This window comes from Carettochelys insculpta, chromosome 31 (genome assembly GCF_033958435.1).
Source record: "Carettochelys insculpta isolate YL-2023 chromosome 31, ASM3395843v1, whole genome shotgun sequence".
Lineage (NCBI taxonomy): Eukaryota > Metazoa > Chordata > Testudines > Carettochelyidae > Carettochelys > Carettochelys insculpta.
Genome location: NC_134167.1, coordinates 13,088,922 through 13,114,969, shown reverse-complemented (window position 1 = coordinate 13,114,969; position 26,048 = coordinate 13,088,922). Strand labels below are relative to the sequence as shown.

The 26,048-nt window shown below is 61.1% G+C and overlaps 1 protein-coding gene across 18 annotated transcripts in view; it reads left to right on the top strand.

Annotated features, from left to right (window-relative positions):
* The window catches only part of CAMK2B (calcium/calmodulin dependent protein kinase II beta), a 114,705-nt gene that overhangs the window by 60,399 nt on the left and 28,258 nt on the right, over nt 1-26,048 (top strand). For 11 of the 18 annotated variants that reach the window (XM_074981518.1, XM_074981516.1, XM_074981520.1 and 8 more), the window contains 8 exons: nt 158-230; nt 5,833-5,935; nt 6,029-6,112; nt 7,646-7,740; nt 9,638-9,760; nt 10,299-10,382; nt 16,172-16,214; nt 19,738-19,812. In XM_074981518.1, the coding sequence (XP_074837619.1) occupies nt 158-230; nt 5,833-5,935; nt 6,029-6,112; nt 7,646-7,740; nt 9,638-9,760; nt 10,299-10,382; nt 16,172-16,214; nt 19,738-19,812 (680 nt within the window). The remainder of the gene's footprint in view (nt 1-157; nt 231-5,832; nt 5,936-6,028; nt 6,113-7,645; nt 7,741-9,637; nt 9,761-10,298; nt 10,383-16,171; nt 16,215-19,737; nt 19,813-26,048) is intronic. The other 7 variants (XM_074981524.1, XM_074981522.1, XM_074981523.1 and 4 more) reach the window with 1 other exon arrangement.

Below are 26,048 nucleotides of genomic sequence, written 5' to 3'. Positions count from 1 at the left end.
GGTTCCCTCCGCCTCCGTGCCCTGCATCCTCCCTGGGGCATCTCCTTAGAGACTCCTTCATAGCCCACACTCCTCCCCACCTCCCGCCGCCCCCCACCCGCCTGCGTGGTTGTTACCACTCACCATGAACTAACACGCCCCTGGTGTTTGCATGCAGTCATTGCATCCAGCAGATCCTGGAGGCTGTTCTCCATTGCCACCAAATGGGGGTCGTCCACAGAGACCTCAAGGTGAGTTTTCTCCCTGCTGCTGTCCGTCCGTCCGTCTTTGTACCTGCTGCATGTTGCCGAGCAAGCCCTGGAGCACTTTAGGCCCAGGGCTGGTGGGAAAGCGGCTGGTGGGGCGGAAAGGCAGCACAATCGGACACCAGCCGTGGGAGCCCGCGGGACGGGCCCTGCCCTGCCCAGCAGGTGGCACAGCTCCGGGCCGTGGGGCAGGGAGGCAGCGCCCAGCCCCAGTTGCAGCCCCTCGGTGCCTGTGTCGCCACCCAGAAGGGAAAGTGGGAGCTGCTCCTGTCTCAGCCCCCTAGGATGACCGGTGGTCGGAAGGCAGCTGGCCCTGCCACTAGCCTCCTCCTGACACACCAGCAGCAGGCTGAAATCAGGGCTCTTCCCCCATCTCCTGGCGCCTGCCACCTGCATGGGCCAACTCTGTGCTCACCTGCCGGGTGCCCCCGGCTCGCCCAGCCCCTTGCCGTGGCACAGGACGGGCAGCCAGCCCCATTGCTAGCAGGGTTTTTGCAGCACAGAGTGGGCAGGCAGATTTCTGGGGCCGCTGCCTGGGGATGCATCCGGGAAGCGAACGGGGCATGAGGTCCATCCCGGGGCAGGCCCTTTCCTCGCATTGTGTCCTCCCCGCTGGCCTCACCCAACCTCTTCCCCCTGCTCCACCTGCCGGCGGAAGGGCGGGCTCTGGCCGGCTGTCTGCATGCCCTGTGTCTGGTTCGGCACTGTCGCCTGCTCTCTGTGACGCCCGCCCTTGGTTGCTTGCCTCTTGTTTGTGCCTCGTAACGGCCTGGGCGGAAGCCCAAGTGGAGTGAATTGTGCTGAGCCTTGGAGCGCGAGGAGCAGGGATGGCCTGGCTGTGGCTGTGCGGGGCTGTGGGTCTAAAGACAGCCAGAAGCGGCATGTGATGTTAACAGCAGGGTACCTGTTAGGCGGAGTGCAGGCCCTGGGCTTCCCTGCCTCTGCCCTTCCCACCTTTCCCTTCCAGGCTTTGGGGACAGCCCCTTCAAGGACACCCCAAGCGCCCAAAAGGGCACAGGCCCCTCAGGTGTCCTGACAGATCATCCCCCTGAGAACCTGGGAAGTGTTCCAGGGCAAAGGGGCTGTACCCCAGGGCCCTCTGCTGCTTATGTCCTGCCCAGGAAAGTAAGAAGTTTTCACATCTGGGCTCTGGGGCACAGGGGCCTGCTGGAATGGGGTGAAGGAGTCTGGCTCTGGTTGTGCCATAAGGTGGCAGCTGAACCAGGGTGTGGTGCCTGGAGTCCGGCTGGAATGGGCAACAGAGCTGGGCCCTCAGCCGACTGGAATAAGGGGATGGAGCTGGTTTCTGGCACGTGGGGCTGTGTGTCGCTGGGGTGGCGGAGCTGGGGTGTTGTGGCTCAAGTTGGCTGGTGTCGGGGTGCTGGACCTTGGCTCTGGCGTCTGTGAGGTTGTGTGGTTCTGGAGTAAAGGAGCTGAGCTCTTGTGTGGGAGGTTGTGCAGTAGTGAGGATGGGGGAGCTCAGTTCTGGTCCCCAGAGATGAGCCATCACCGGGTGCATAATTCTGGCTTTGAGACCCTGGCACCATTCCTGCGCTAGAGCCCAACTCCTCATGGGAGAGCCCTGCTCCGTCACCCGGTGACAGTGCGTTAGCAGAGGGGAGACAGACCCAGGCCTGCAAACAAGCTGCAGCAGTTTGATGGAGCTCAGGGCCCTTGCGTCATGCCACGTGGAGATGCTAGCGCTGGTCTCCGGGCTGTTGCGTGTGCTGTTCTGGCATGGTGCAGGCACGGCTGTGGTTTGCACCATTTTGCTATCGTAAGTGACAGGCCTGGGCTCGTGTGCGTGTGCCGTGCTGTGCCATCGCAAGGCAGGGGAGCAGGAGCCACGTGCTGGAGCGGTGCCGGGGTGGGGGAGCGGGAGCCGTGGCGGGGGAGCGGGAACCGCGTCCTGGATTGGTGCCGGGGTATCGGAGAGGGAGCCGCGTCCCGGAACAGTGCCAGGCTAGGGGAGCCACGTGCTGATGTGATGCTGGGGCGGGGGAGCGGGAGCCGCGTCCTGGATTGGTGCTGGGGTATGGGAGTGGGAGCGACGTCCCAGAGCAGTGCCAGGCCAGGGGAACCGCATGCTGACGTGATGCTGGGGCGGGGGAGCAGGAGCCGCTTGCTGGAGCGTTGCCAGGGTAGGGGAGCCACGTGCTGGAACACGGGAGCGGGAGCCGTGGCAGGGGAGCAGGAGCCGCGTGCTGGAGGGGTGCTGGGGCGGGGGAGCCGCGTGCTGGAGCAGTGCTGGGGCAGGGGAGCCGCGTGCTGGAGCGGTGCTGTGGCAGGGGAGCGAGAGCCGTGTGCTGGAGGGGTGCCGGGGCAGGGGAGCCGTGTGCTGGAGCGGTGCTGTGGCGGGGGAGCGGGAGCCGCGTGCTGGAGCAGTGCTGGGGCAGGGGAGCGGGAGCCGTGTGCTGGAGGGGTGCCAGGGCAGGGGAGCCACGTGCTGGAGCGGTGCTGGGGCAGGGGAGCGGGAGCCGTGTGCTGGAGGGGTGCCGGGGCAGGGGAGCCGCATGCTGGAGGGGTGCTGGGGCAGGGGAGCCGCGTGCTGGAGCGGTGCTGGGGCAGGGGAGCGGGAGCCGCATGCTGGAGGGGTGCCGGGGCAGGGGAGCCGCATGCTAGAGGGGTGCTGGGGCAGGGGAGCGGGAGCCGTGTGCTGGAGGGGTGCCGGGGCAGGGGAGCCGCATGCTGGAGCGGTGCTGGGGCAGGGGAGCCGCGTGCTGGAGCGGTGCTGGGGCAGGGGAGCGGGAGCCGCGTGCTGGAGCAGTGCTGGGGCGGGGCAGCGGGAGCCGTGTGCTGGAGGGGTGCCGGGGCAGGGGAGCCGTGTGCTGGAGGGGTGCCGGGGCAGGGGAGCCGCGTGCTGGGGCGGGGGAGCGGGAGCCGCATGCTGGAGTGGTGCTGGGATGGGGGAGCGGGAGCCGCATGCTGGAGGGGTGCCGGGGCAGGGGAGCCGCGTGCTGGAGCGGTGCTGGGGCGGGGGAGCGGGAGCCGCATGCTGGAGTGGTGCTGGGATGGGGGAGCGGGAGCCGCGTGCTGGAGGGGTGCCGGGGCAGGGGAGCCACGTGCTGGAGCGGTGCTGGGGCAGGGGAGCGGGAGCCGCATGCTGGAGTGGTGCTGGGGCAGGGGAGTGGGAGCCGTGTGCTGGAGGGGTGCCAGGGCAGGGGAGCCGCGTGCTGGAGCGGTGCTGGGGCAGGGGAGCGGGAGCCGCATGCTGGAGGGGTGCCGGGGCAGGGGAGCTGTGTGCTGGAGGGGTGCCGGGGCAGGGGAGCGGGAGCCGCGTGCTGGAGGGGTGCTGGGGCAGGGGAGCGGGAGCCACGTGCTGGAGCAGTGCTGGGGCGGGGGAGCGGGAGCCGCATGCTGGAGGGGTGCTGGGGCAGGGGAGCCGTGTGCTGGAGGGGTGCCGGGGCAGGGGAGCCGCATGCTGGAGCGGTGCTGGGGCGGGGGAGCGGGAGCCGCGTGCTGGAGGGGTGCTGGGGCAGGGGAGCGGGAGCCGCGTGCTGGAGCGGTGCTGGGGCAGGGGAGCGGGAGCCGCGTGCTGGAGCGGTGCTGGGGCGGGGGAGCGGGAGCCGCGTGCTGGAGCAGTGCTGGGGCGGGGGAGCGGGAGCCGCATGCTGGAGGGGTGCCGGGGCAGGGGAGCCGCATGCTGGAGCAGTGCTGGGGCGGGGGAGCGGGAGCCGCATGCTGGAGGGGTGCCGGGGCAGGGGAGCCGCATGCTGGAGCGGTGCTGGGGCGGGGGAGCGGGAGCCGCGTGCTGGAGGGGTGCCGGGGCAGGGGAGCCGTGTGCTGGAGCAGTGCTGGGGCAGGGGAGCGGGAGCCGCGTGCTGGAGCGGTGCTGGGGCGGGGGAGCGGGAGCCGCGTGCTGGAGCAGTGCTGGGGCGGGGGAGCGGGAGCCGCATGCTGGAGGGGTGCCGGGGCAGGGGAGCCGTGTGCTGGAGGGGTGCCGGGGCAGGGGAGCCGCATGCTGGAGCAGTGCTGGGGCGGGGGAGCGGGAGCCGCGTGCTGGAGGGGTGCCGGGGCAGGGGAGCCGCATGCTGGAGCAGTGCTGGGGCGGGGCAGGGGAGCCGTGTGCTGGAGGGGTGCCGGGGCAGGGGAGCCGCATGCTGGAGCGGTGCTGGGGCGGGGGAGCGGGAGCCGCATGCTGGAGCGGTGCTGGGGCGGGGGAGCGGGAGCCGCGTGCTGGAGGGGTGCCGGGGCAGGGGAGCCGCGTGCTGGAGCAGTGCTGGGGGGTGGAGCGGGCGCTGCCCTTGCTGAAGCACTGCTCGGGGAACTGGTTTCTTGCCCTTTGTGTCACGGTGCAGTGGGGAGGGTGGGGGGCTGTGGGGTGCAGCTGGTGCCCCGGTGATGCAGGTGGGCAGGGTCCGAGAACGCCTGGTGCTGCAGAATGGTCTCCGCCCCCCTCATCGACCAGCCCATGTGGAATGGCTCCAGAGAGAGGGGCCTGGTTGTCTGGCCCCAGGGCAGGGTCCGGCTGGCCCCAGGGACGGGGCCTGGACCCCAGGACCTTTCCCTCCGGGGCTGCTAGCTTGGGTGCGTCTTGGGCTGGGAGTGGCTGGTGCGGGAATGGGGTGTGGGGCCTTTCAGGGGCACCAGTCCCAATCCAGCTGGCGGAGGGGGTCGCTGGCTCTCGCAGCTGGCACAGGACTGGGGCGTGGCGGCCTGAGGTCATTGGCTCTTCTGTGGCTGGGGCTCAGTCCCCCTGCTGCTGGTTTGGCCACTGTGTGACCTGATCTCTGGTCGTTGGGCAGTTCTGACCCTGCCTGGGCTGGTGTCCGGTCTCCGCAGGGCCTGGGCAGGGCACTGGCCCAGTCATTCGGGGTGGCCCCTCTGCCGGGGAGCTCTGCTCTGTGTTGTCCCGTCTGGGAGCCGGCCCACCTGGACCGTCACGGAACGTTTCCAGAGCTCCCGGGGGCCGCTCTGATTCTTGTAGCTCCGCTGAGCTCCAGCAGGTCCATCAGAGACCGCCTCTGCCTGCAGCTGGGGACACCTGTGGAGGAGCCGGACCACCCATCTGGGGGGCACCTGCCACTGAGACCATGCATCCCGGGCCACCCTGTCTGGGGGGTGCAGAAAACAGTTGCTTGCCAGCCCCATGCTGGGGGCTGGGTTGCCTTGGGGAGAGGTGGGGCTGGGAAGCCATTGGAGCAGGAGTTGTGGGGGGAACTGCTTCTGTTCCCCAGCTGCTACGGCACAGCGCCCCAGGGAAAGCGGGCAGGCGAGGTGGGCAGCGTGGGGCTTCGGGCAGCTGGAACGGGCCTGAGGCCGGGCCAGATGGGCACATGACACAAGCCCTGGCTGAGGCAGCTGGAGCTCTGGGGCGGTCTGGAATAAGCCCAGTGCCAGAGCTGGGTTTCTGCCCCGAGGGGAGAGGCGGGCCGTTAGCTCGGATCCCAGTCCGTCGCCGTGAGCGAAGGTGCCAGCCGGGCTGTGTGGCCGCACGTGGGCCCCGTCCCAGCCGGGGCAGGACCCCCAGGTCTTCCTTCGGAGCGGTCGCAAGGCTCCTCAGGCCGTTCTCGTGACTCTCACCTGCTTCTGCCAACCCTCTGCCCTTGTTCTTCTGTCCCCGCTCCTCTGCCCCGTCCCGCCGCAGCCGGAGAACCTGCTCCTGGCCAGCAAGTGCAAAGGGGCGGCAGTGAAGCTGGCGGATTTCGGCCTGGCCATCGAGGTGCAGGGGGATCAACAGGCGTGGTTTGGTGAGTTCCCGAGCCCCTTCCCCAGCCCCAGCCCACCCCCGCCGACCCGGCCGGCTATGCCAACCTGGCCCTTGCTCTGTGTTCTCTCCCCAGGCTTCGCAGGCACCCCCGGCTACCTCTCGCCCGAAGTGCTGCGCAAGGAAGCCTATGGCAAGCCCGTGGACATCTGGGCGTGCGGTAAGGGCCAGAGCTCCGTGGTCCTCTGGGCTGGGCCTCTGCTCGGAGCAGGACTGGCCGTCAGCGTTCCCATGTGCCCGTTTCCAGCCAGAACTGGGCCAGGTCGAGGGCCCAGCCCCTGGGGCGTGTTCGCCCCTTCTCTGCCAGCCCACTGGGCAGTGTCTGAGCAGGATCGACTCCCCACTTCTCGTCCCCCGTGCTCAGCTGCGGAGACCAAGCTGCGTAAATCCCTCGTGCCCGGAGTCGCTCCTGTGGCTGTGCCGAGCCTCTCCGCTCAGAGCCCCAGACCTGCCGGTCCCCTGCCTCTGCCTGTAGCGCTCTGTGAGCGGCGGTGGGCTGGCCTAGTGGTCAGGGTGCTAGCCAGGGAGACGGGTTCAAACCCCAGCTCTGCCCCGGTCGCTGCGGAGCAGATTGTCCAAAGGGTTTAGGCACCTCAAGATGTAGCACTCTGGGAGTTTTACCGCTGGGTCCAGGCAGATGAGGTGCCTAACACCTGCTGACTTTTAGTCCTCCCTGCTGGTAGCCCCGAGCCTGGCTGCTTATTGGACTTGGTCAATGGCCTGGGGTCCATGCCTGAGATGTGCCTGAACCAGCCAGCCCCAAACCCTACAGTGGACAGTACGGATCCTACTCTGGGATCAATGCCTGTCTCCAGCCCTGGCCCACATCTCCCTGGGGCCTTTGCTAAACCAAGACATCCCACCCCCGTACTGTCAGGAGAGGAAGCCGTGTAGCACAGACGGGTGTGTGCGAGGGGGTGTCTGTGGCACAGACGTGCGCGTGGGGGCCTGTCGGGAGGCAGAGACGGACGTACACAAGGGCGCGTCGGGAGGCACAGACGGACGTGCCCGGGGGCGTGTCGGGAGGCACAGACGGACGTGCACGCAGGGGCCTGTTGGGAGGCACAGACGGACGTGCACAAGGGCGTGTTGGGAGGCACAGACGGACGTGCACGCAGGGGCCTGTTGGGAGGCACAGACGGACGTACACAAGGGCGCGTCGGGAGGCACAGACGGACGTGCCCGGGGGCCTGTCGGGAGGCACAGACGGACGTGCCCAGGGGCCTGTCGGGAGGCAGAGACGGACATGCCCGGGGGCCTGTCGGGAGGCACAGACGGACGTGCCCGGGGGCCTGTCGGGAGGCACAGACGGACGTGCCCAGGGGCCTGTCGGGAGGCAGAGACGGACATGCCCGGGGGCCTGTCGGGAGGCACAGACGGACGTGCCCGGGGGCCTGTCGGGAGGCACAGCCAGCAACCAGGCTCTGGTCAGATCTAACCCTGGCTGCTGGCTCCCACTCCTGTCCCAGTGCAGCTGGAGCCCATTGGCATCTGCTGGGCTCCCTGGCATTTTGCTGGGCAGCTCTGGGGCCGCCCTCCTCGCCTGCCAGCTGTGGGGTGCGGACAGGGAGCAGTTCTCCACCACACAGGGCAGAGCTGGAATTTCTGCCCACGGCCCATCAGTGCCGGGCCTGGCAGCGGGTTGACCGAAGCCCCCGTGTCCTGCGGGCACTGACTCCCTCTCCCTCCCCAGGTGTGATCCTGTACATCCTGCTAGTCGGTTACCCGCCCTTCTGGGATGAGGACCAGCACAAACTGTACCAACAAATCAAGGCTGGTGCCTATGATGTGAGTACCAATCCGCCCTCGGTGCCAGAGCCCCGCTGCCGGCGTCGGGGGCCGGGGCTGCTCTTAGCAAGTTGGCCTGTCCCCCTCCGTTCTCTGCTGTCTGCTCCGGACCTGGAATCGCTGGCGTCTCCTCAGGCCTGGGTCCTGCCCTTCCGGCCTGGGGCACGTCCCTCCTTCTCCCCAGGAGTCATAGGCGCTGTGTCTGGCCGTCTCCCTGCACAGCTCACATGTTCCCGGCCTGCCTTGGCGTCACTCACCCAGCGCCCAGCTCTCCCCACCCCTCGCTGTGCCCGAGCCCCTCGGGGCTTGCCCGCCATGCCCACGCAGCTTGGCACTCACTGGCTGGGCCCAGGCTGCCGGGAAGGGATGGGCGAACCCTGGGCGTTGGCTAGGCTGGCTCCTGCAGGACTCGGCCCCGGCATTGTTAGGGCCAGGCTGGCCGTGGGGCCCGTTGGCAGCTGCTGGGCCTGCCTGCGCCAGCATCTGAGCAGGCAAGCTTGCGCTGCGTCCGTCTGCTTGGCCTGGAAGCAAGGCCTGTGGGCTGCTGCACAGCCGTGCCAGGGAGGGTTCCCAGGCCTGGGGGTGGGGGACGGCCGCGCCTGGGGGGACCTCTTGTAGAGAGGAGCTGCTCCCTGCCGGGGGCAGCAGATAAGGGCTTCCAGATTTCACTTCCGGGTCTCCCGTTGAGGCCAGGGCCTGGGGGAAAGCTGCTTTCCCCAGCACCCGGTGAGTGAGGGCTGGGCTGGCCAGGCACAGGCAGGTCCCATACACTGCGCAGTTCCTTGTGCCCAGAGCCATGCACCCGGCCACTGCTGTGCGGGGGCTCGGGAATCAGCCCCCACCCCTCCGGAGGGCTCTGTGCGCTGGGAGCCGGTGGCTGCCCCGCAGCAGGCGTGAGTCAGAGAGGCCGGCGCTGCCCGGGCCGGGGGGCTGCCCGCAGCCCTGCCAGCTCCTCTCCCCTCGCTCTGGGGGCCGCTGACAAGTGTGGTAACCTGCCCTCCTGGCTCCCTTGCAGACCCCGGGCAGGGCCGCGGCACAGGGACCTGGCCGAGATTCCTGCCTTGGCACGACCCATTCTCCATGCACCTGGCAGCACAGAGGGACCCGGGAGCATCTGGACGCCCCCTGCGCGCCGCACTGCGGCGGCTGCCCCGAGCGCAGGTCCAGTGGGTATCTCTCTGCGCCGCATAGCTCGGGGGGACTCAGCAGCCGCCCTCCTCCTCTGCCTGCCCTCTGCCGGCGCTTTCCTTGCCCCTGCGAGCTCGGCCTCTTCTGCACACCCCTGGGCTCCGCCGGCAGGGAGCAAACGGCGGCCGGTTCCCCCCACCTCCCGAGCATCTCCTCTCCCCTCTTGCTTGTATGGAAAGCGAGCAGGGACCTCCGGAGCGTGCAGCATCCGAACCGGCTGCAGGCTCGCCACTTGCTCCAGCTGGTGGTTTACATTGATTTCCCTTCCGGAGCCGGGGGGCTCGTGGGGGAGCCCTCCGGAGCACGGCCTGAGTGGCCCCACGCAGCAACTGCCTGCAGCAAAGGAGCGAATGGCTGCCAGCACTTCCAGCTTCCCCTGCACCCACCACACCTGCAGACCAGCTGCCCATGGCCAGCCCAGCCTCTGGGGCACAATGGGACTGCAGGGAATAAGGTGTTGAACTGGAATGAGCGCTGCCGGGGTGGGATCTGCTGGCAGGTTCAAGGCAGGAGGACAAAGCCAGCTCTGCCCCAGAGCTTCCGGGTGCTGCTGGGCCCTGGCAGAGGGCAGCTGCTGCTCAGCTGGAGCAGCGCTGATAAGGCAGCAGGCAGAGGGATCTGGGCAGGCTCTGGCGCTGACTTTGGGCTGCCCCCCTCCAGCCGTGACTCCCTGCATTTAACCTCCCTGGCCCCTGTCTCCTGTCTGCAGTTCCCTTCTCCCGAGTGGGACACGGTCACCCCCGAAGCCAAAAACCTCATCAACCAGATGTTAACCATCAACCCGGCCAAACGAATCACAGCGCACGAGGCGCTGAAACACCCATGGGTCTGCGTAAGTCTCTCTGCTGGGCCCCACAGCTCGGCACCTCGCTAGCTCCAGCCTGGGGGTGGCGAGAGGGGCTGGCCAGGCTGGGCTGATGGCGCTGTCTCAGGGGTGAGCCCTAGAGCAGCCCTTCTGGTTCGGGCCTGGGGGCAGAGCTGAGTCCTCACGGCCAGGCGATGGGGAGTGAGGGTTCTCTCTGACTGGCGCCTAGCAGGGCCCGGGCCCTGGGTGCCGGCTGGGCAGAGCTGGGCTGACTCGTGTGTGGAGGGAGGGGGCTTGGCGTACAGAGGGCCCTTCCCCTGGATGGGTAGGACAGGAACCGGGCCCCAGTGCTGGGTGGGCTGCTGCGCCCACAGCGCTTACCCCGCCTGTAGTCCCAAGACTGGATGGGGCCTCTAGGGGCTCCCAGGGGGGCGGGGGACCCTGCTGGCTGAGCCAAGCCATTTCCGTGCCCCCCAGCCCAGCCCAGCCTCTCACCTGCCCACACTTGTTCTCCGCCGCCAAGGCAGCTGTGGCTGATTTCTCTCCCTCACCTTCTCTCCGCCAGCAACGCTCCACTGTGGCCTCTATGATGCACAGGCAGGAGACCGTAGAGTGTCTGAAAAAGTTCAACGCCAGGAGAAAGCTCAAGGTAACATCCCTGCAGAGCCCCAGCACCAGCTCTCCCGAGAGCCACGGACAGCACACACGGGGGGCGGGTAAGGCACTGCTAAGAGAACCAACCCTGGGCTAGTTCCTTAAACAAGGCCACTTACAGCCCTGACTTGGGATCCTTCACACAAGGCACCAAACCAGGCCTCGGCTAGCCAGAAGTCACACAAGCTAATCCTTCAGCTTCCCCAGCTTCCCTGGTGCCCCAAACCGGTCTCCGCCCTTACACAGGTGAGAGGTTATGAAAAGCAGGCCCACCAAATCCACACTGGTTCTCCCAGCCCCAAAGGGACCAGCCACATCCCCGGGTCAAGGGATACTTAGATCTCACCCGAAACAGCACCTTTAGAATCTAAAGGTTTCTTAATAGAAAGAAAGAAAGACAAGGGTGAAAGTGAATTACACACAGCAATCATAAAGTTCTTGTTAAAAACACCAAGAAGTGCCTTGGCACCTTATAAACTAATGGGTTTTTTGGGCAAAGATCTGCTTCGTCAGATGCAAGTTCTTGGTGCAGGCTGCAGCAGATGGACAAGGTGGCCATCTTAATAGGCTCTGGAATACGTCCTTGGTCAGGATGGGTCTGCAGTTTGTTCAGGCTCAGTTCATAGTGGAGATGTTCCTGCAAACAGCAGACAGGATGGAGATTGCAGGATCCCCTTGACAGCCTTGCCCAGGTGGGGGGAAATCCATTTTTCCTCTGTGCAGGAGCACCTTCGCAATGGAGAGTCGCATAGAGTGATCGAACACTAGAACTGGAAGGGATCTCGAGAGGCCATTGAGTCCAGCCCCCTGCCCTCATGGCAGGCCCAAGCACCATCTAGACCATCCCTGATAGGTGTCTGTCCCACCTGCTCTTAAATATCTCTGGTGGTGGAAATCCCACAACCTCCCCAGGCAATTTATTCCAGTGTTGGGCCACCCTGGCAGTTAGGAACTTTTTCCTAATTCCAACCTAAACCTCCCTTGCTGCACTTTAAGCCCATTGCTCCTTGTCTGATCCTCAGAGGCCGAGGAACAATTTTTCTCCCTCCTCTTTATAACCCTCTTTGAGGTACTTGAAAACCGCTATCATGTCCTCTCTCTGTCTTCTCTTTTCTAAGCTAAACAAGCCCAGTTCTTTCAGGCTCCCCTCATGGCTCATCTTCTCTAGGCCTTTCATCATTCTTGTCGCTTTTCTCTGGACCTTCTCCAATTTCTCCACATCTTTCTTGAAATGTGGTGCCCAGAACTGGCCACAATACTCCAGCTCAGGCCTAATGAGCACTGAGTAGAGCAGGAGAACGACTTCTCGTGTCTTGCTCACAACACCCGTTAATGTGTCCCAGAATCGTGTTTGCTTTTTTCGCAACAGCATCACACTGTTGACTCCTATTTAGCTTGTGGTCCATGATGACCCCTCAATCCCTTTCTGCAGGACTCCTTCCTAGACAGTCTCTCCCCATTCTGTATGTGTGAAGCGGATTGTGCCTTCCTAAGTGGAGCACTTGGCATTTGTCCTTATTAACCTTCATCCTCTTTGCCTCAGACCATTTCTCCAGATCATTTGGAACTCTGACCCGATCCTCCAATGCGGTTTCAACCCCTCCCAGCTTGGTATCATCTGCAGACTTAATAAGTGTACTCTCTCTGCCGATATCGTTGGCATTATGCGCCGAAGACAAGGACCACGTTTATTATAATCTTCAGAAAGTTATTGACTCCTTTCCAACTGGTGAACAACTGTACATCCTTGGCAACTTCAGTGCAAGAGTTGGACGTCACCATCAGTCCTGGCCCGTCTGCCTTGGACGTCACGGTATTGGGAAAATGAACAAAAACGGTCAAAGGCTTCTCACATTCAGCTCTGCACCACTAATACTGGCTTTAACTTGAAAGAGTGTCACCAGGTTTCGTGTTGTCACCCCAGATCCGGTCACTGGCATCAACTTGACCTTGTACCGGAACGTGGGAAACATCTCAATGCTGTCAAAATTACACGCACGTACTGCTGCGCAGATTGTGACACTGATCACTCCTTGATCACCAGCAGAGTGAAAATCATCCCAGAGAAACTCTGTATGACAAAGGAATGCAATAAGCCAAAGATCAATACCCTCAATACCAGAGATGCGCTGAAATGCTCTGTCTTCGCAGATGATATCTCTCAGAAAATGGAACACAAACCTGCCCAACAAACCGTTGATGAAGCATGGTCCATGCTGAATTCTCTAGCAAAGACTGGATTGATGAAAATGCTGACATTCTTGGGCCCCTTCTTGAATTAAAACACAAGGCACATCTGAATACCATAGAGAACCCATCTCAAAGCACAAGAGATCAGGCAAGATCTGTACTTCGGAGAGAATCCAGGCTGTGTGTGAACAAGTATTGGGCCGACCTGTGTTCTAATATTCAAAAGGCATCTGATGTGGGCAATCTGAAAACCATGTATGATGGACTGAAGAAAGCACTCAGGCCAAACATTGCCAAAACAGCCCTGCTGAAGCATTTAAATGGACAGACAAGAAGCTGCAGACGTCCAGAGGGGTGGAACGCTACTCAAGCCTTTATTCCCATGAGCGTACAAAACAACCTGAACCTGACAACCTCATCCCAACTCTTCCAGCAATGTCAGAGCTACATGCAGAGCCTACGGAGGAGGAACTTGTTCGCGCTCATGACGCTCTTTCCAATGGAAAAGCACCAGGAAATGACAGAATTCCAGCTGTGCTCTTCCCCTTCCTCTGTGATTTACTCCTAAAATGTTGGAGAGCAGGTGATGTCCCACATGACACAAAGGATGAAAATATCATCACTCTCTATAAAAACAGGCCACAAGGGTGACTGCAACAACTACAGAGGCATCTTCCCCCGTGTGATTCTCAAACGCCTGCAAAAACTCACAGATTGAGTCTGTCCAGAGACACAATGTGCCTTCAGGGCTGGAGGTCACCAATGGACGTGAATTTCTCACTTCGACAGCTACAAGGGAAATGCAGAGACCAAGGAAAGCCATAATTCAAAGCATTTGTGGGCTTAACAAAGGTGTTTGACACAGTCAGTAGATCAGGACGAGACAGAGTATTAACCAAGATTGGCTGCCCACCGAGCCCACTCAAGCTCGTAACATCCTTTCACGAAAACATGAAAGCAACAGTGCAATATGATGGAGCTACATCAGAACCGTTTGCAGTGGACAGCAGAGTCAAACAAGGGCGTGTCCTTGCCCCTACCCTCTTCAGCATGTACCTCTCAGCTCTCCTAAATGGCACGTTTCAAAACTCACGCAGCGATGTATTTCTCCACACGAGATTAGAAGGCTCTCTCTGCAACCTGGCAAGACTCAAAGCCAAAACTAAGCTCAAGAAAGTCCTCACCAGGGAACTCCTCTTCGCAGATGATTCAGCTCTTGTCACTTATAAGGAAGACGCTACAGTCACTGATGGATTCTCTGTCCAGAGCCTGCAAGTTGTTTTCCCTTGACATAAGCATGAAGAAAACAGTTGTATTCACTCAAGGTCTACCTCAGCGACCCAATGTCATTCTGGATAACAGCCCATTAGATGTGGTTCAACAATTCTGTTACCTTGGATACCACCAGCTTGTCCATGGATGAAGAACTGAACATCAGAATTGGGAAGGCAGCTACGAATTATGGCAGACTTACGAAACAAGCGTGGAACAATCCTAAGCTGACAGTGAAAAGAAAGATACTAATTTACCAGGTATGTATATTGAGCATCCTGCTGTGTGGTTCTGAGGCATGGGACCATCTACTCAAAGCAGGAGAAAAAACTGAACAGCTTCCATCTTTGCTGCCTCCGCAGAATTACGAATCTCAACTGGCAAGATAAAATTTCAAATGTGGACGTCCTGTCAAGATCTGGCATTCCCAGCCTGACAGCAATCCTCAACAGCAGAAGACTATGGTGGCTTGGTCATGTGAGAAGAATGGGTGACGAACGTCTTCCCAAAGAACTTCATCTTTGAAGGAAGGCTCTGAGACTCCAGAATTCGGAACAGCCTGACATGTGGCTGTTGCAATTGACTCTGCAAATCCAATATTGGATGGATAAGCTGCAGGCTCAAACACTGCCCATAGATCCTCACTGTCGCTGCTGACCACCGTCTCCCGAGACGAAAAGGGGCCATATCATGCCAATATCTAAACCATTGATGAAGATATTGAATAGAACCAGTCCCACAACAGACCCCTGCAGAACCCCACTTGTTCTGCCCTTCCAACATGACTGTGAACCATTAATAACTACTCTCCATGAACAGTTATCCAGCCAGTTATGGCCCCATCTATGTTGTATTTGCCTAGTTTATCGATAAGAAGCTCATGCGAGACCGTATCAAATGCCTCACTACAGTCTGGGTGTACCACATCCACCGCTTCTCCTTTGTGCACAAGGCTCATTATCCTATCAAAGAAAGCCATCAGATTGGTCTGGCCTGATTTGTCCCTCACACATCCAGGCTGGCTGTTATCTATTACCTTATTTTCTTCCAAATGTTTGCAGATGAATTCCTTAATTACGTGCTCCATCATCTTTCCTGGCGCAGGAGTTAAACTGCCTGGTCTGTAGTTTCCTGGGTTCTTATTTCCCTGTTTAGAGATGGACACTCTATTTGCCATTTTCCATCTCTGGCAATCTCTTCCCAACTTCCAGGACTTTTCAAAGGTGCTAGCTAAAGGCTCAGAAACCTCCTCTATCAGCTCCTTCAGTATTCTAGGATGTATTTTATCAGGCTCTGGTGACTTGCAGACATCTAACTTTCGAAGTAATTTTTAACTTGTTCTTTTTTTAATTTTATCCTCCAAACCTACCCCCTTCCCCCAGCATGCATTATGTTAGGCATTTCTGCATCGGCCTTCTTGGGGAAGATCGAAACAAAGAGGTCATTAAGCACCTCTGCCATTTCCAAGTTCCCTGATGTTGGTTCTCCCTCCTCACTGAGCAGTGGGCCTACCCTGCCCATGGTCTTCCTCTTGCTTCTAACGTCAGGACCCCACCCATGTCCCCCTCTCAGGCGTTCTGCCCTTGGCCGCCTGCTAGCCGACAGGTCCCCGCTCAAATCCTGAGATGTGGGTTGAAGTCTGACGAGGCTCTTGCTCTGGTGAGTCTGTCTGCCTGGCTGGGAGGCGGCCAGGCCTCCTTTGTGAACTCCCAGAATTTACCATCTCTAATAGAAGCGCAGAGCTCCTCTCGTACCTGGATCTATGCACATGGTACACACATTTAAGCCGTGTAACCAGATTCAGTGGCTGTCGTTAGACGCCTCCTTTGGCACAAGATCCGGTGCAAACTTCGGGTCTCGTGTTCGTTTTAAGACCCAATAACGTCACCCCACCCTCCAGGTCCTGCTGCTGCATCCCAGTGACGTCTGTGGGTCCAGGATTTCCCCAGGGGCTCCGGATCCCACCCCGTCCGGTCGCTTGGGGTCCACTCATCTGACCCTCAGGGGTTCGGGACCTTGGCCCCTGGAGGGGCAGGAGCTAAAGGCAGCACCGCCATGGGTGGAAGTGCAGCGGATTCCGACCATGCCTGTGTTCAGCACCATGGGACTGGTGCGGCTTCCCAGCAGCCTGGGCTCTGCCCGGCCAGCAGAGGGGAGGGAAGCTGGGGTGTTGAGGGGGGACTGGGGCGTCTGCCCCCGACAGAGTACATCCAGCATCCCTCGTGCCTCGGGGGGCAGCAGTGGGTGGCCGGTATCCTGGCCCCGCTCCAGCTGACCGCCCCCAGCTGTGCCCTGTACCCACCCCCGGCTCTTCTCTTGCAGGGGGCGATCCTCACCACCATGCTGGCTACCAGGAACTTCTCAGGTGAGAGCTCGGCGTGGCCCAGCGCTCGCGGAGGCGCCCAGCGAAGCGTTCCTGGCATGGGCGCAGCCAGACTGGCAGAGCTGTGCTTGTCCCAGTTCAGCAAACTGCCCTCTCCCAGCTTCCCCGTGATACGCCTCCAGGGCCCGGCAGGTCTCAGCTGTCACCTGCCAGCCCAGCGTCCCCTCCGACCTTCTCTAGCCGCCCGCGGGAGAACGTGTACATGCAGCCAGACCCGCGCGGCTGGGGGCGCTCTGCCGTCAGCTGGGCAGCGCGGGAATCTCTCCCGAGCTCACAGCCTCCAGGGAGCCCTGCCTGGGACCCTGGGGAGCAAGGGCTGTACGGCTCCCTGGCCCTTGCCTTCCACCATGCCAGCCAGCCAAGGCAGCCTGCCTTGCAGGAGCCCTGGTGACCCCTCTCTCTGGAGCTGCACACGATCCCTGTCCCACAGTGCTACGTAAATGCTGAACAACTCGAGAGGCCATCGAGTCCAGCCCCTGCCCCAATGGCAGGACCAAGTACTGTCTAGACCATCCCTGATAGACATCTACCGAACCTGCTCTTAAATATCTCCAGCCATGGAGATTCCACAACCTCCCTTGGCGATTTATTCCACTGTTTGACCACCCTGAGAGTTAAAAGTTCTCCCCAATGTCCCACCTAAACCTCCCTTGGGGCAGTGTGAGCCCCTTGCTCCTTGTCCGACCCTCAGAGATTGAGGAGAATCATTTTTCTCCCTCCTCCTTGTAACTACTTGAAGGCTGTTAGCACATCCCCCTTGGCCTTCTCTTTCCCAGGCGAAACAAACCCTGTTTTTCCAACCTTCCCTCACCGTTTTCTAGACCTTTAATCATGTTGTTGCTCGCCAGTTTGTCCACCTCTTTCTGAAATCGTGGCCCCCCGAGCTGGACACAAGGCTCCGGCTGAGGCCTGCTCAGTGCGTGGCAGAATTATTTCTTGTTTCGTACTTACAACTCCCCTCTTGATACAGCCCAGGCTTTTTTTGGGGTTGGGGTTGTTGCACCCCAAGCTGATTAAAGTGCCCTGGGAAAAGCACAGCTCTGCCAGTCCAGCTGTGCCAGCCAGAGGGGCTACAGCAGCCCAGCTTCGTCACTCAGGGCGTCTCCTCATCATGCGCTGACGGGCAGAGCGGGGGCTCTGCTGCGTGGGGCCAGGTGCCGCCCGCGTCCGCTCGCCTCAGCTTTAGAGGGCAGCGTCTTACCCTGGCCGCCCCGCTAGGGCGATGAGGGGTGCGGGGTGCGGAGCTGAGAACTAGAGAACTCCTATCACCTTGGTCCCCAGCCGCCAGTGCGGGAATGCGTTGCACCCCAGGCAGCTTCTCCTGCCAGGTGTCGCTGGGATCGTTTGGAAGGAGCCGCCTGATGGCGATGCCTCCCTGGGCCTCTAGAAATGCACATGTGGCTGGGAGGATTCAGGGGAGAGGCTGCTGGATCTGCCTGTCTTCCAGCCGTTGCAGTCCTGGCTCTGTCAGTTGTCATCTTCCAACCCTGCTGCTGGCAGAGCGCTCCAGGCCGGGGCTGGCAGGGAAGGGGCAGGCCCGGCTGTTGGCACCCAGCAGCCTCGGGCCCCAGGAGCAGCCTGGCTTGTGGCCCCGTCTAGCAGGGAGGACAGATGGTGGGCAGGGCTGGGGGAGAGGGAGAGGCAGCTGTGTCAGACGCAGGCAGGATGTTTCGCTTTTGGGCCCAAGAGGCCTGGTCTTGCCAGCAAGGGGTGTGGGGCTGAGCCTGGAGTTCAGCTCTCCAGGGTGGAGGGCTGTGTCGCTTAGCAAGTGGTGCCAGCCAGAGCCTCAGAGATCAGCAGCCATTGACCGTGTCCCGGGGTTTCAAAGCCTGCACCCAGCTGGGAGCCAGCCTCTAGGTGTGGAACCTGCACACCCACCCAGCGCGTCTCTGTGAAAATCCCTGCTCCCCTTCCTCCCTCCCTCCCTCCCTCCCTCCTGCACGCCCGGCCCGGCGCATCTCCGTGAAAATCCCTGCTCCCTTCTCTCCTGCACGCCCAGCCCGGCGCGTCTCTGTGAAAATCCCTGCTCCCCTTCCTCCCTCCCTCCCTCCTGCACGCCCGGCCCAGCACGTCTCCGTGAAAATCCCTGCTCCCCTCCCTCCTGCACACCCAGCCTGGTGCATCTCCGCAAGAATCCCTGCTCCCCTTCCTCCCTCCCTCCCTCCCTCCTGCACGCCCGGCCCGGCGCATCTCCGTGAAAATCCCTGCTCCCTTCTCTCCTGCACGCCCAGCCCGGCGCGTCTCTGTGAAAATCCCTGCTCCCCTTCCTCCCTCCCTCCCTCCTGCACGCCCGGCCCAGCACGTCTCCGTGAAAATCCCTGCTCCCCTCCCTCCTGCACACCCAGCCTGGTGCATCTCCGCAAGAATCCCTGCTCCCCTTCCTCCCTCCCTCCCTCCCTCCCTCCTGCACGCCCGGCCCGGCGCATCTCCGTGAAAATCCCTGCTCCCTTCTCTCCTGCACGCCCAGCCCGGCGCGTCTCTGTGAAAATCCCTGCTCCCCTTCCTCCCTCCCTCCCTCCTGCACGCCCGGCCCGGCACGTCTCCGTGAAAATCCCTGCTCCCTTCTCTCCTGCACGCCCAGCCCGGCGCGTCTCTGTGAAAATCCCTGCTCCCCTTCCTCCCTCCCTCCCTCCTGCACGCCCGGCCCGGCGCATATCCGTGAAAATCCCTGCTCCCTTCTCTCCTGCACGCCCAGCCCGGCGCGTCTCTGTGAAAATCCCTGCTCCCCTTCCTCCCTCCCTCCCTCCTGCACGCCCGGCCCAGCACGTCTCCGTGAAAATCCCTGCTCCCCTTCCTCCCTCCCTCCCTCCTGCACGCCCGGCCCGGCCCGTCTCTGTGAAAATCCCTGCTCCCCTCCCTCCTGCACGCCCGGCCCGGCGCGTCTCCGTGAAAATCCCTGCTCCCTTCCCTCCTGCACGCCCGGCCCGGCGCGTCTCCGTGAAAATCCCTGCTCCCCTTCCTCCCTCCCTCCCTCCTGCACGCCCGGCCCAGCACGTCTCCGTGAAAATCCCTGCTCCCCTCCCTCCTGCACACCCAGCCTGGTGCATCTCCGCAAGAATCCCTGCTCCCTTCCTTCCCATACGGCACAGGGGTTGGGGAGGGACGGTCCCTGATGTCTCAGCGACACTTGTGGGGCCAGGTGGGATGTGGGGGACATCTCCGCTGAAGGCCCCCCAACCCCTACGGCTGGCCTGGCTCAGCAGCCCATCTTGTGGGGCAGTAACTTTGCAGTGAAATCTGGTGGCAGGGAGCAGGGGGTTTCAAACTGCTGCAGTGGCCCCCTCAGATTGCCTGGCCGCCCAGTGGAACGGGGGCTCCGCTACCAGCAACCTCACCTCTCCATCTGAACTTTTAACCCGGATCTTGTTCTGCTTCCTTTGTCTTTTCTGTTCCTCTCTCTCCCCTCCTCTGTCTGTCTCACTCCCTCTCGCTGTCTTTCTCCGTCTCCCCCCGTCCGTCCCCACGACGCCCCTTGTCCCTCCGTTTCCTCCCCCGGCGCTGACAGTCGGCAGACAGACCACCGCTCCTGCCACAATGTCTGCGGCCACCTCCGGTGCCACCATGGGGTTGGTGGAACAAGGTAGACGTGTCCTGAAGGGATCCTCCCCTGTCCCCTTTCCCCTGTCCCCTCGGAAAAGCGAGCGCATGCAACGTCATCCGTCTTTAGCACCTCACCCCCCACAGGCCGCGCTGAGGAAGTTCCAGTTCATTCCAGCCGAGATTTAAAAATGTCACGGGGGGGAAAACGAGGGGTAAAGATTACACTTGGCGGAAGTGCAGGGAAGGACAATTCTGGAGCTGCTTCTGTGCAAGGAGAGCTTGGGGAACCTGGCACTGCCCCACTGGGACCAGAGATGCCTGCAGAGACGGAGGGTTATGCTAGACCAGGGGGTCAGCAGGCCCCGGCAGGGGTGCCGAGAGCGGCTCGAGCCGATTTTCATCGGCATGCGAGGCGGGAGCTCAGCTTGGCTCCTCCTCCCCCAGGTGGCTGGGAGGTGGCTCAAAGCCAGGCCACCTGTGGGTTAACAAAAGACCAACTAATGCAACCAGCCCTAAAAACTCTCATCTGGTGCCCAGACCATACGCAGAGGTCAAATTTCGGCCCTGCGCCTCAGAGCGGTTGCTGACCCCCGGCCTAGAGGTTTACAGTGAGTGAGTTGGAAGTGGCTGTTTAACCCTTCCCAGAATGTGAGACTCAACGTCCTCCAGGGACGGGACTAGGCAGTGGGTGTACAGCCAAGAGAGAGGAGCTTTTCCCACCCAGGGCACCATCTGTGGAGCTTCTTGCTGAGGGACGTGGCGAGGACAAATGCCGAATGGGGTTTACGAAGGGTTCAATGAGCTAATGAACAGCGTTTCCCAACCAGGGGGACGTGCACCCTGAAGGGTTCACCGAGGTCCTGCAGGGGCTTCATCAACTCATCTAGATATTTGCCTGGTTCTACACCCGGCTCCACAAAAACACTCGCAAAGTCGGTACAGTCTAAAAGTTCATCCAGACTGTGACTTGTTTCTCCTGCTCCGGGCGCCTTAGGCTGATGCAGAAGTTGTGTTTCACTCCCAGACCTTTCCCTTCCCTTTGGCTCTCTCTCTTACAGTACCAAGGTTAGCTGAGTGGTTTGAGTCTGTTGGTCAGCGGTTCTAGTCCTCCCTTTTCCTTTAAAGACGAGGGATTTGCTGCTGGGTCGCGTCTCTCTCAACTGAGCACCCCAAGTGCTGGGTGGGAGGTAGTTAGATGCAGAGACTCCTTCTGTCTTAGACGAGCCACTTTCAGCAAGTATGAAGTGAGAACTGGGCTGCCCTTCTGCTGGCAACTCCTGCTCTAGGGGTGTGGCTCTGGTGTGCACCAAAGAGCCTGTGCAAAGCTGGTTTGAATCTCCTTTCTGCTCGGTGTGAGCGTCTGTGGGATGTTTTTCTCTTAGCGCTCAAGGGCTCCACTTTCACTATATATTACCTGGAGCAGAGAAAGCCTTCAGGTCCCTCTGTGGAGTGGAGGGTTAGGGTACTCACTAAGGATCTGAGTGCCCCTGGTTCAACTCCCTGCTCTGCCTAATAGGTGGCCCTGAGCTCTGAAAGCAAAGCCAAAGCCCATGTGGCTGATGGGCTGGCCAGTTGCAAGCCCTCTTGCTGCTTTTTCTTGAAGAAGTTTTGCTGCTGAGCAGTAAAACCCCCTCTCTCTAGTCCACCATGATTGGGATACAAGCCCAGGCTGCAGCTCACCCCAGGGCACTCCCCTGCTCTTTTGAGGGGTGTGAACTGGGGCAGCAACCTCCTGGGAGAGAGTCTGGGGAGCGATCCCTGTCCAAATCCCCTCCCTTTCCCAAGAAGACAATGGCCTCTGGGGAAAGAGAGGGGGCTCAGACAAGGATGGCCCCCCTAAAGGACAGTCACCTAGGAGGCAGGGGATCCCAGGGCAAGCCCCTGCGCTGAACAAGCAGCTGGGGGGCTTGAACCAGGATCTCCCGCAACCCAGGCAAGTATCCAAACCACTGGACTAGAGAGTGGGGCTAGTGAAAGGCCTAGACCAAGGCGTATTTGACACAAGCAGACCATCTTCCACAGGAAAAAGGCACCAGCAACTCAGTGGCCGTTACGAAAAGGAGCCACACAGATAGGAAGGAAGCTTCAAAGCAGCATCTCCCCCGCAGCAGGGACAGCCTGACGACTGGCCAGACGCACAGCATGCAGCGGAGGCCTGCCCCAAAGCTCAGTTTAATTAAAGTGAAATGTCTTGCGCAAGCGAGAACAGTGGCACCCCTCCCCGAAAACACGCACACGTCTCCAGAAAGAGCAGGGACTATGGACCAGGTGCCCTTTGATACCACCTGCTCTGCACTGAGGCATAGACCCTAATTGCCATCTACAGAGGGACCCGCGTGAGCACAAGGCCCAACTACCATTTTAACCCTTCCCAGAATGTGAGACTCAACGTCCTCCAGGGACGGGACTAGGCAGCGGGTGTACAGCCAAGAGAGAGGAGTTTTTCCCACCCAGGGCACCATCTGTGGAGCTTCTTGCTGAGGGACGTGGTGAGGACAAATGCCGAATGGGGTTTACGAAGGGTTCAATGAGCTAACGAACAGCGTTTCCCAACCAGGGGGACGTGCACCCTTAAGGGTACACCGAGGTCCTCCAGGGGCTTCATCAACTCATCTAGATATTTGCCTGGTTCTACACCCGGCTCCACAAAAACACTCGCAAAGTCGGTACTGTCTAAAAGTTCATCCAGACTATGACTTGTTTCTCCTGCTCCGGGCGCCTTAGGCTGATGCAGAAGTTGTGTTTCACTCCCAGACCTTTCCCTTCCCTTTGGCTACCTCTCTCCCAGCAACAAGGTTAGCTGAGTGGTTTGCATCTGCCCTTGTGTCCTGGTGGTCAGCGGTTCTAGTCCTCCCTTTTCCTTTAAAGACGAGGGATTTGCTGCTGGGTCGCGTCTCTCTCAACTGAGCACCCCAAGTGCTGGGTGGGAGGTAGTTAGATGCAGAGACTCCTTCTGTCTTAGACGAGCCACTTTCAGCAAGTATGAAGTGAGAACTGGGCTGCCCCTCTGCTGGCAACTCCTGCTCTAGGGGTGTGGCTCTGGTGTGCACCAAAGAGCTTGTACAAAGCTGGTTTGAATCTCCTTTCTACTTGGTGAACGCCTGTGGTGTGTTTTTCTCTTAGCGCTCAAGGGCTCCACTTTCACTATATATTACCTGGAGCAGAGAAAGCCTTCAGGTCCCTCTGTGGAGTGGAGAGTTAGGGTACTCACTAAGGATTTGAGCGCCCCTGGTTCAACTCCCTGCTCTGCCTAATAGGTGGCCCTGAGCTCTGAAAGCAAAGCCAAAGCCCATGTGGCTGATGGGCTGGCCAGTTGCAAGCCCTCTTGCTGCTTTTTCTTGAAGAAGTTTTGCTGCTGAGCAGTAAAACCCCCTCTCTCTAGTCCACCATGATTGGGATACAAGCCCAGGCTGCAGCTCACCCCCAGGGCACTCCCCTGCTCTTTTGAGGGGTGTGAACTGGGGCAGCCACCTCCTGGGAGAGAGTCTGGGGAGCAATCCCTGTCCAAATCCCCTCCCTTTCCCAAGAAGACAATGGCCTCTGGGGAAAGAGAGGGGGTTCAGACAAAGATGGCCCCCCTAAAGGACAGTCACCTAGGAGACAGGGGATCCCAATGCAAGCCCCTGCGCTGAACAAGCAGCTGGGGGGCTTGAACCAAGATCTCCCACAACCCAGGCAAGTATCCAAACCACTGGACTAGAGAGTGGGGCTAGTGAGAGGTCTAGACCAAGGCATATTTCACACAAGCACAGCATCTTCCACAGGAAAAAGGCACCAGCAACTCAGTGGCCATTACGAAAAGGAGCCACACAGATAGGAAGGAAGCTTCAAAGCAGCATCTCCCCGGCAGCAGGGACAGCCTGACGACTGGCCCGACGCACAGCATGCAGCGGCGGCAGAAGTACAGTGTTTCACTCCCAGGCCTTTGTTGCATAGCAAGGTGGTAGAAAGTCAGCGAGTTCTCGGTAGTCGTCTGTTGGGATAGTTGTGCAGGTGTTTGCAGGCAAGTAGTTTTTTAGCGAGGTGAACCTTGGTGGTGTGCAAGACAAACTGGAACCCTGCAAAGGGACCAGCTAGCTGGAGAGGTTGTTTCAAGACCTCCGATTTCCCAAGCGGTGGTGTGGCACCCTTAGGGGCAGGCGAGAGAAGTCTGGGGGACTTATAATGGGCCAGGCCTGGTCGTTCCCTCTGCAGTGCCTTGTTCTGACTGCCGCCAGCAGACAGAGCACCGGGCCGGATGGGACCCAGTGTGGTCCTTCTTATTGCAGTCCCACGGGTCTCCCATCGCGGAGAGGCCAGCACCTGGCTGAGACTCAGGCGGTGACCAGGGAGAAGCCCAGAGCCCTGGCCATGCAAAGGGCCACCCTGCTGTGCCAGAGAAGCCCTTTGGTGGTTTTGTGCAAGGCCAGCGCCTGGCAAGACTCCCGAAGTGCCTCATTCACTGAGTAGAATCTGCAGCATGACCTAGGTGATTTAGGCGCTGGTGACAGGCACTTGCCCCACTCCCAGCCCAGTTCAACCCACCAGGCCCCTCCTCCCGCCTTTGGCCTGTGTCCCGGGGAAGAAAGGGGTCACCTGGCTGCCTGGGTTACCAAGAGCCTGGAGCCCCATTGCCTGCGTGTGAGACGTCCTCACACCCGAACTCCCCTCCCCTCCCCGCGCCGGTGCTGTGCCTGGGGAAACTGAGGCTGTGCCACTCCATCACCTGTCCTGCCTGGGCTGGGCCTCCAGGTAACCTCTACTAAGGCTCCTCAGCCACTTAGGTCTCAGATCCTGCAAGGGGTGTAGGACCCTGATGCCCGCTGACTTTCAGGAGGAGCCGATGAAATTGACCAAGTGATTTGGGCGCCCAGCTCACTTGTAAAATCCCCATCGGCTCTTCGGCGTCCCAGCCCCTGCAAGCCAGCGGGGTTTGGGCTTCTCTGGAAGTGCCTGGCAGCTGGGATGGGCGGTGGCTTTGACAGCAGGGTCTGATGTGGGCTGCCCTTGAGTACGCACCTGCCCAGTCTGTCTCCATACAGAGGGTAAAGGGACGTGGTTACTGCCGCTGCGCCGGCCCCGGCAGTGCCCTGGCAGAGGGAGGGTTCAGCAGTGCTGCTGAAGGAACTGCAGAGGCGGGGGCAAGGAGGGGCTGGGAAAACATGCGGCAGTGCCCCGCGGGCTGTCCGGATGCAGGTGGTGGACTGGCGAGGCTAGTGAGAGGGGAACTCTGGGGCTAAGTGAGAGGTTATCCGAAGGGAGGCTCTGCAGGCATTCAGACAGCCCCCCCATGCTACCACCATCCCACCAAATGCCGGCTGTCCACTTGCCAGGGGCGCCGCCCCCAGCCCCTGCCCCTGCCTGCAGGTTGCACCCGGCGAATGATGCATGTGGCTGTGTGACCCACGAGCATGGTCCAGAGCCTGCTGGCTGTACCTGCTCGCCCCACCCGGAGACAGGCCCCTTGCTTTGTGTGCGCTGACCCTGCATGCGGGGGAGCTGCATGGCAGTGACACAGTCCCGCCCAAGGCCGGCTTCCCGTCCCTGCAGGAGAGCAGCCAGCAGGCCCAAGGCAAGGGAAGCATTGTGCCAGGTGCCTGACCCGCACGTCCCTCGGCAGCTACGTGCCTGTCCCCTTGGAGCAGCTGGTGGCCACGTTGCCCACCTCTGCCTTGAGAGTGGGCACCCGCATGTCTGCAGACTTCGGTCCCCAGGGCTCCCCGGTGCGGCTTGCAGGGAGAGAGACCCCGTCCCCCGTGGCTGTGGCATGGCTCAGAGGGGCCCGCGGAAGAGACGTTGCTCATGCCCAGGGGTGTGCAGTGGGGGCTGGGACAAAAGTGATTTAAACCGGCTCTCACCACACGGCACAGCCCCTGGCTGGGGCCGCCCTCGATGGCTGTCACGCTGCTCCCATGGCAAGTTGCTGTCACTCTCCTGATGCTGGGAACCGCGCCGGGGGCGATGGAAGTTGTCACAGAGACACGCGACGATGGCTCACTGGCTGACGGAAGGAACACGCTCCTGCCCTGGCCGTGCATCTCTGGTTGCCTTCTCCTCCCTCCTGGCCACAAGACGCCAGCCCACCCTGGAAACAGGCCCTCGGGCAGCCCCTGGGATCTGCAGCCTTGCCCTCGTGTGCCCCAGCGAGAGCACAAGCGCAGCGGAGAAGGGCCAGGAGCTTGGAAGGGGGCGGTGACTGGCGTTTGCACTGGTTCGGCAGTCAGCGGAGCTGGGACGTTGAGCAGGGAACTGTGGAGCTTCTGGCGGCCGGTAGGAGGGGACGGGTACTACACCTGC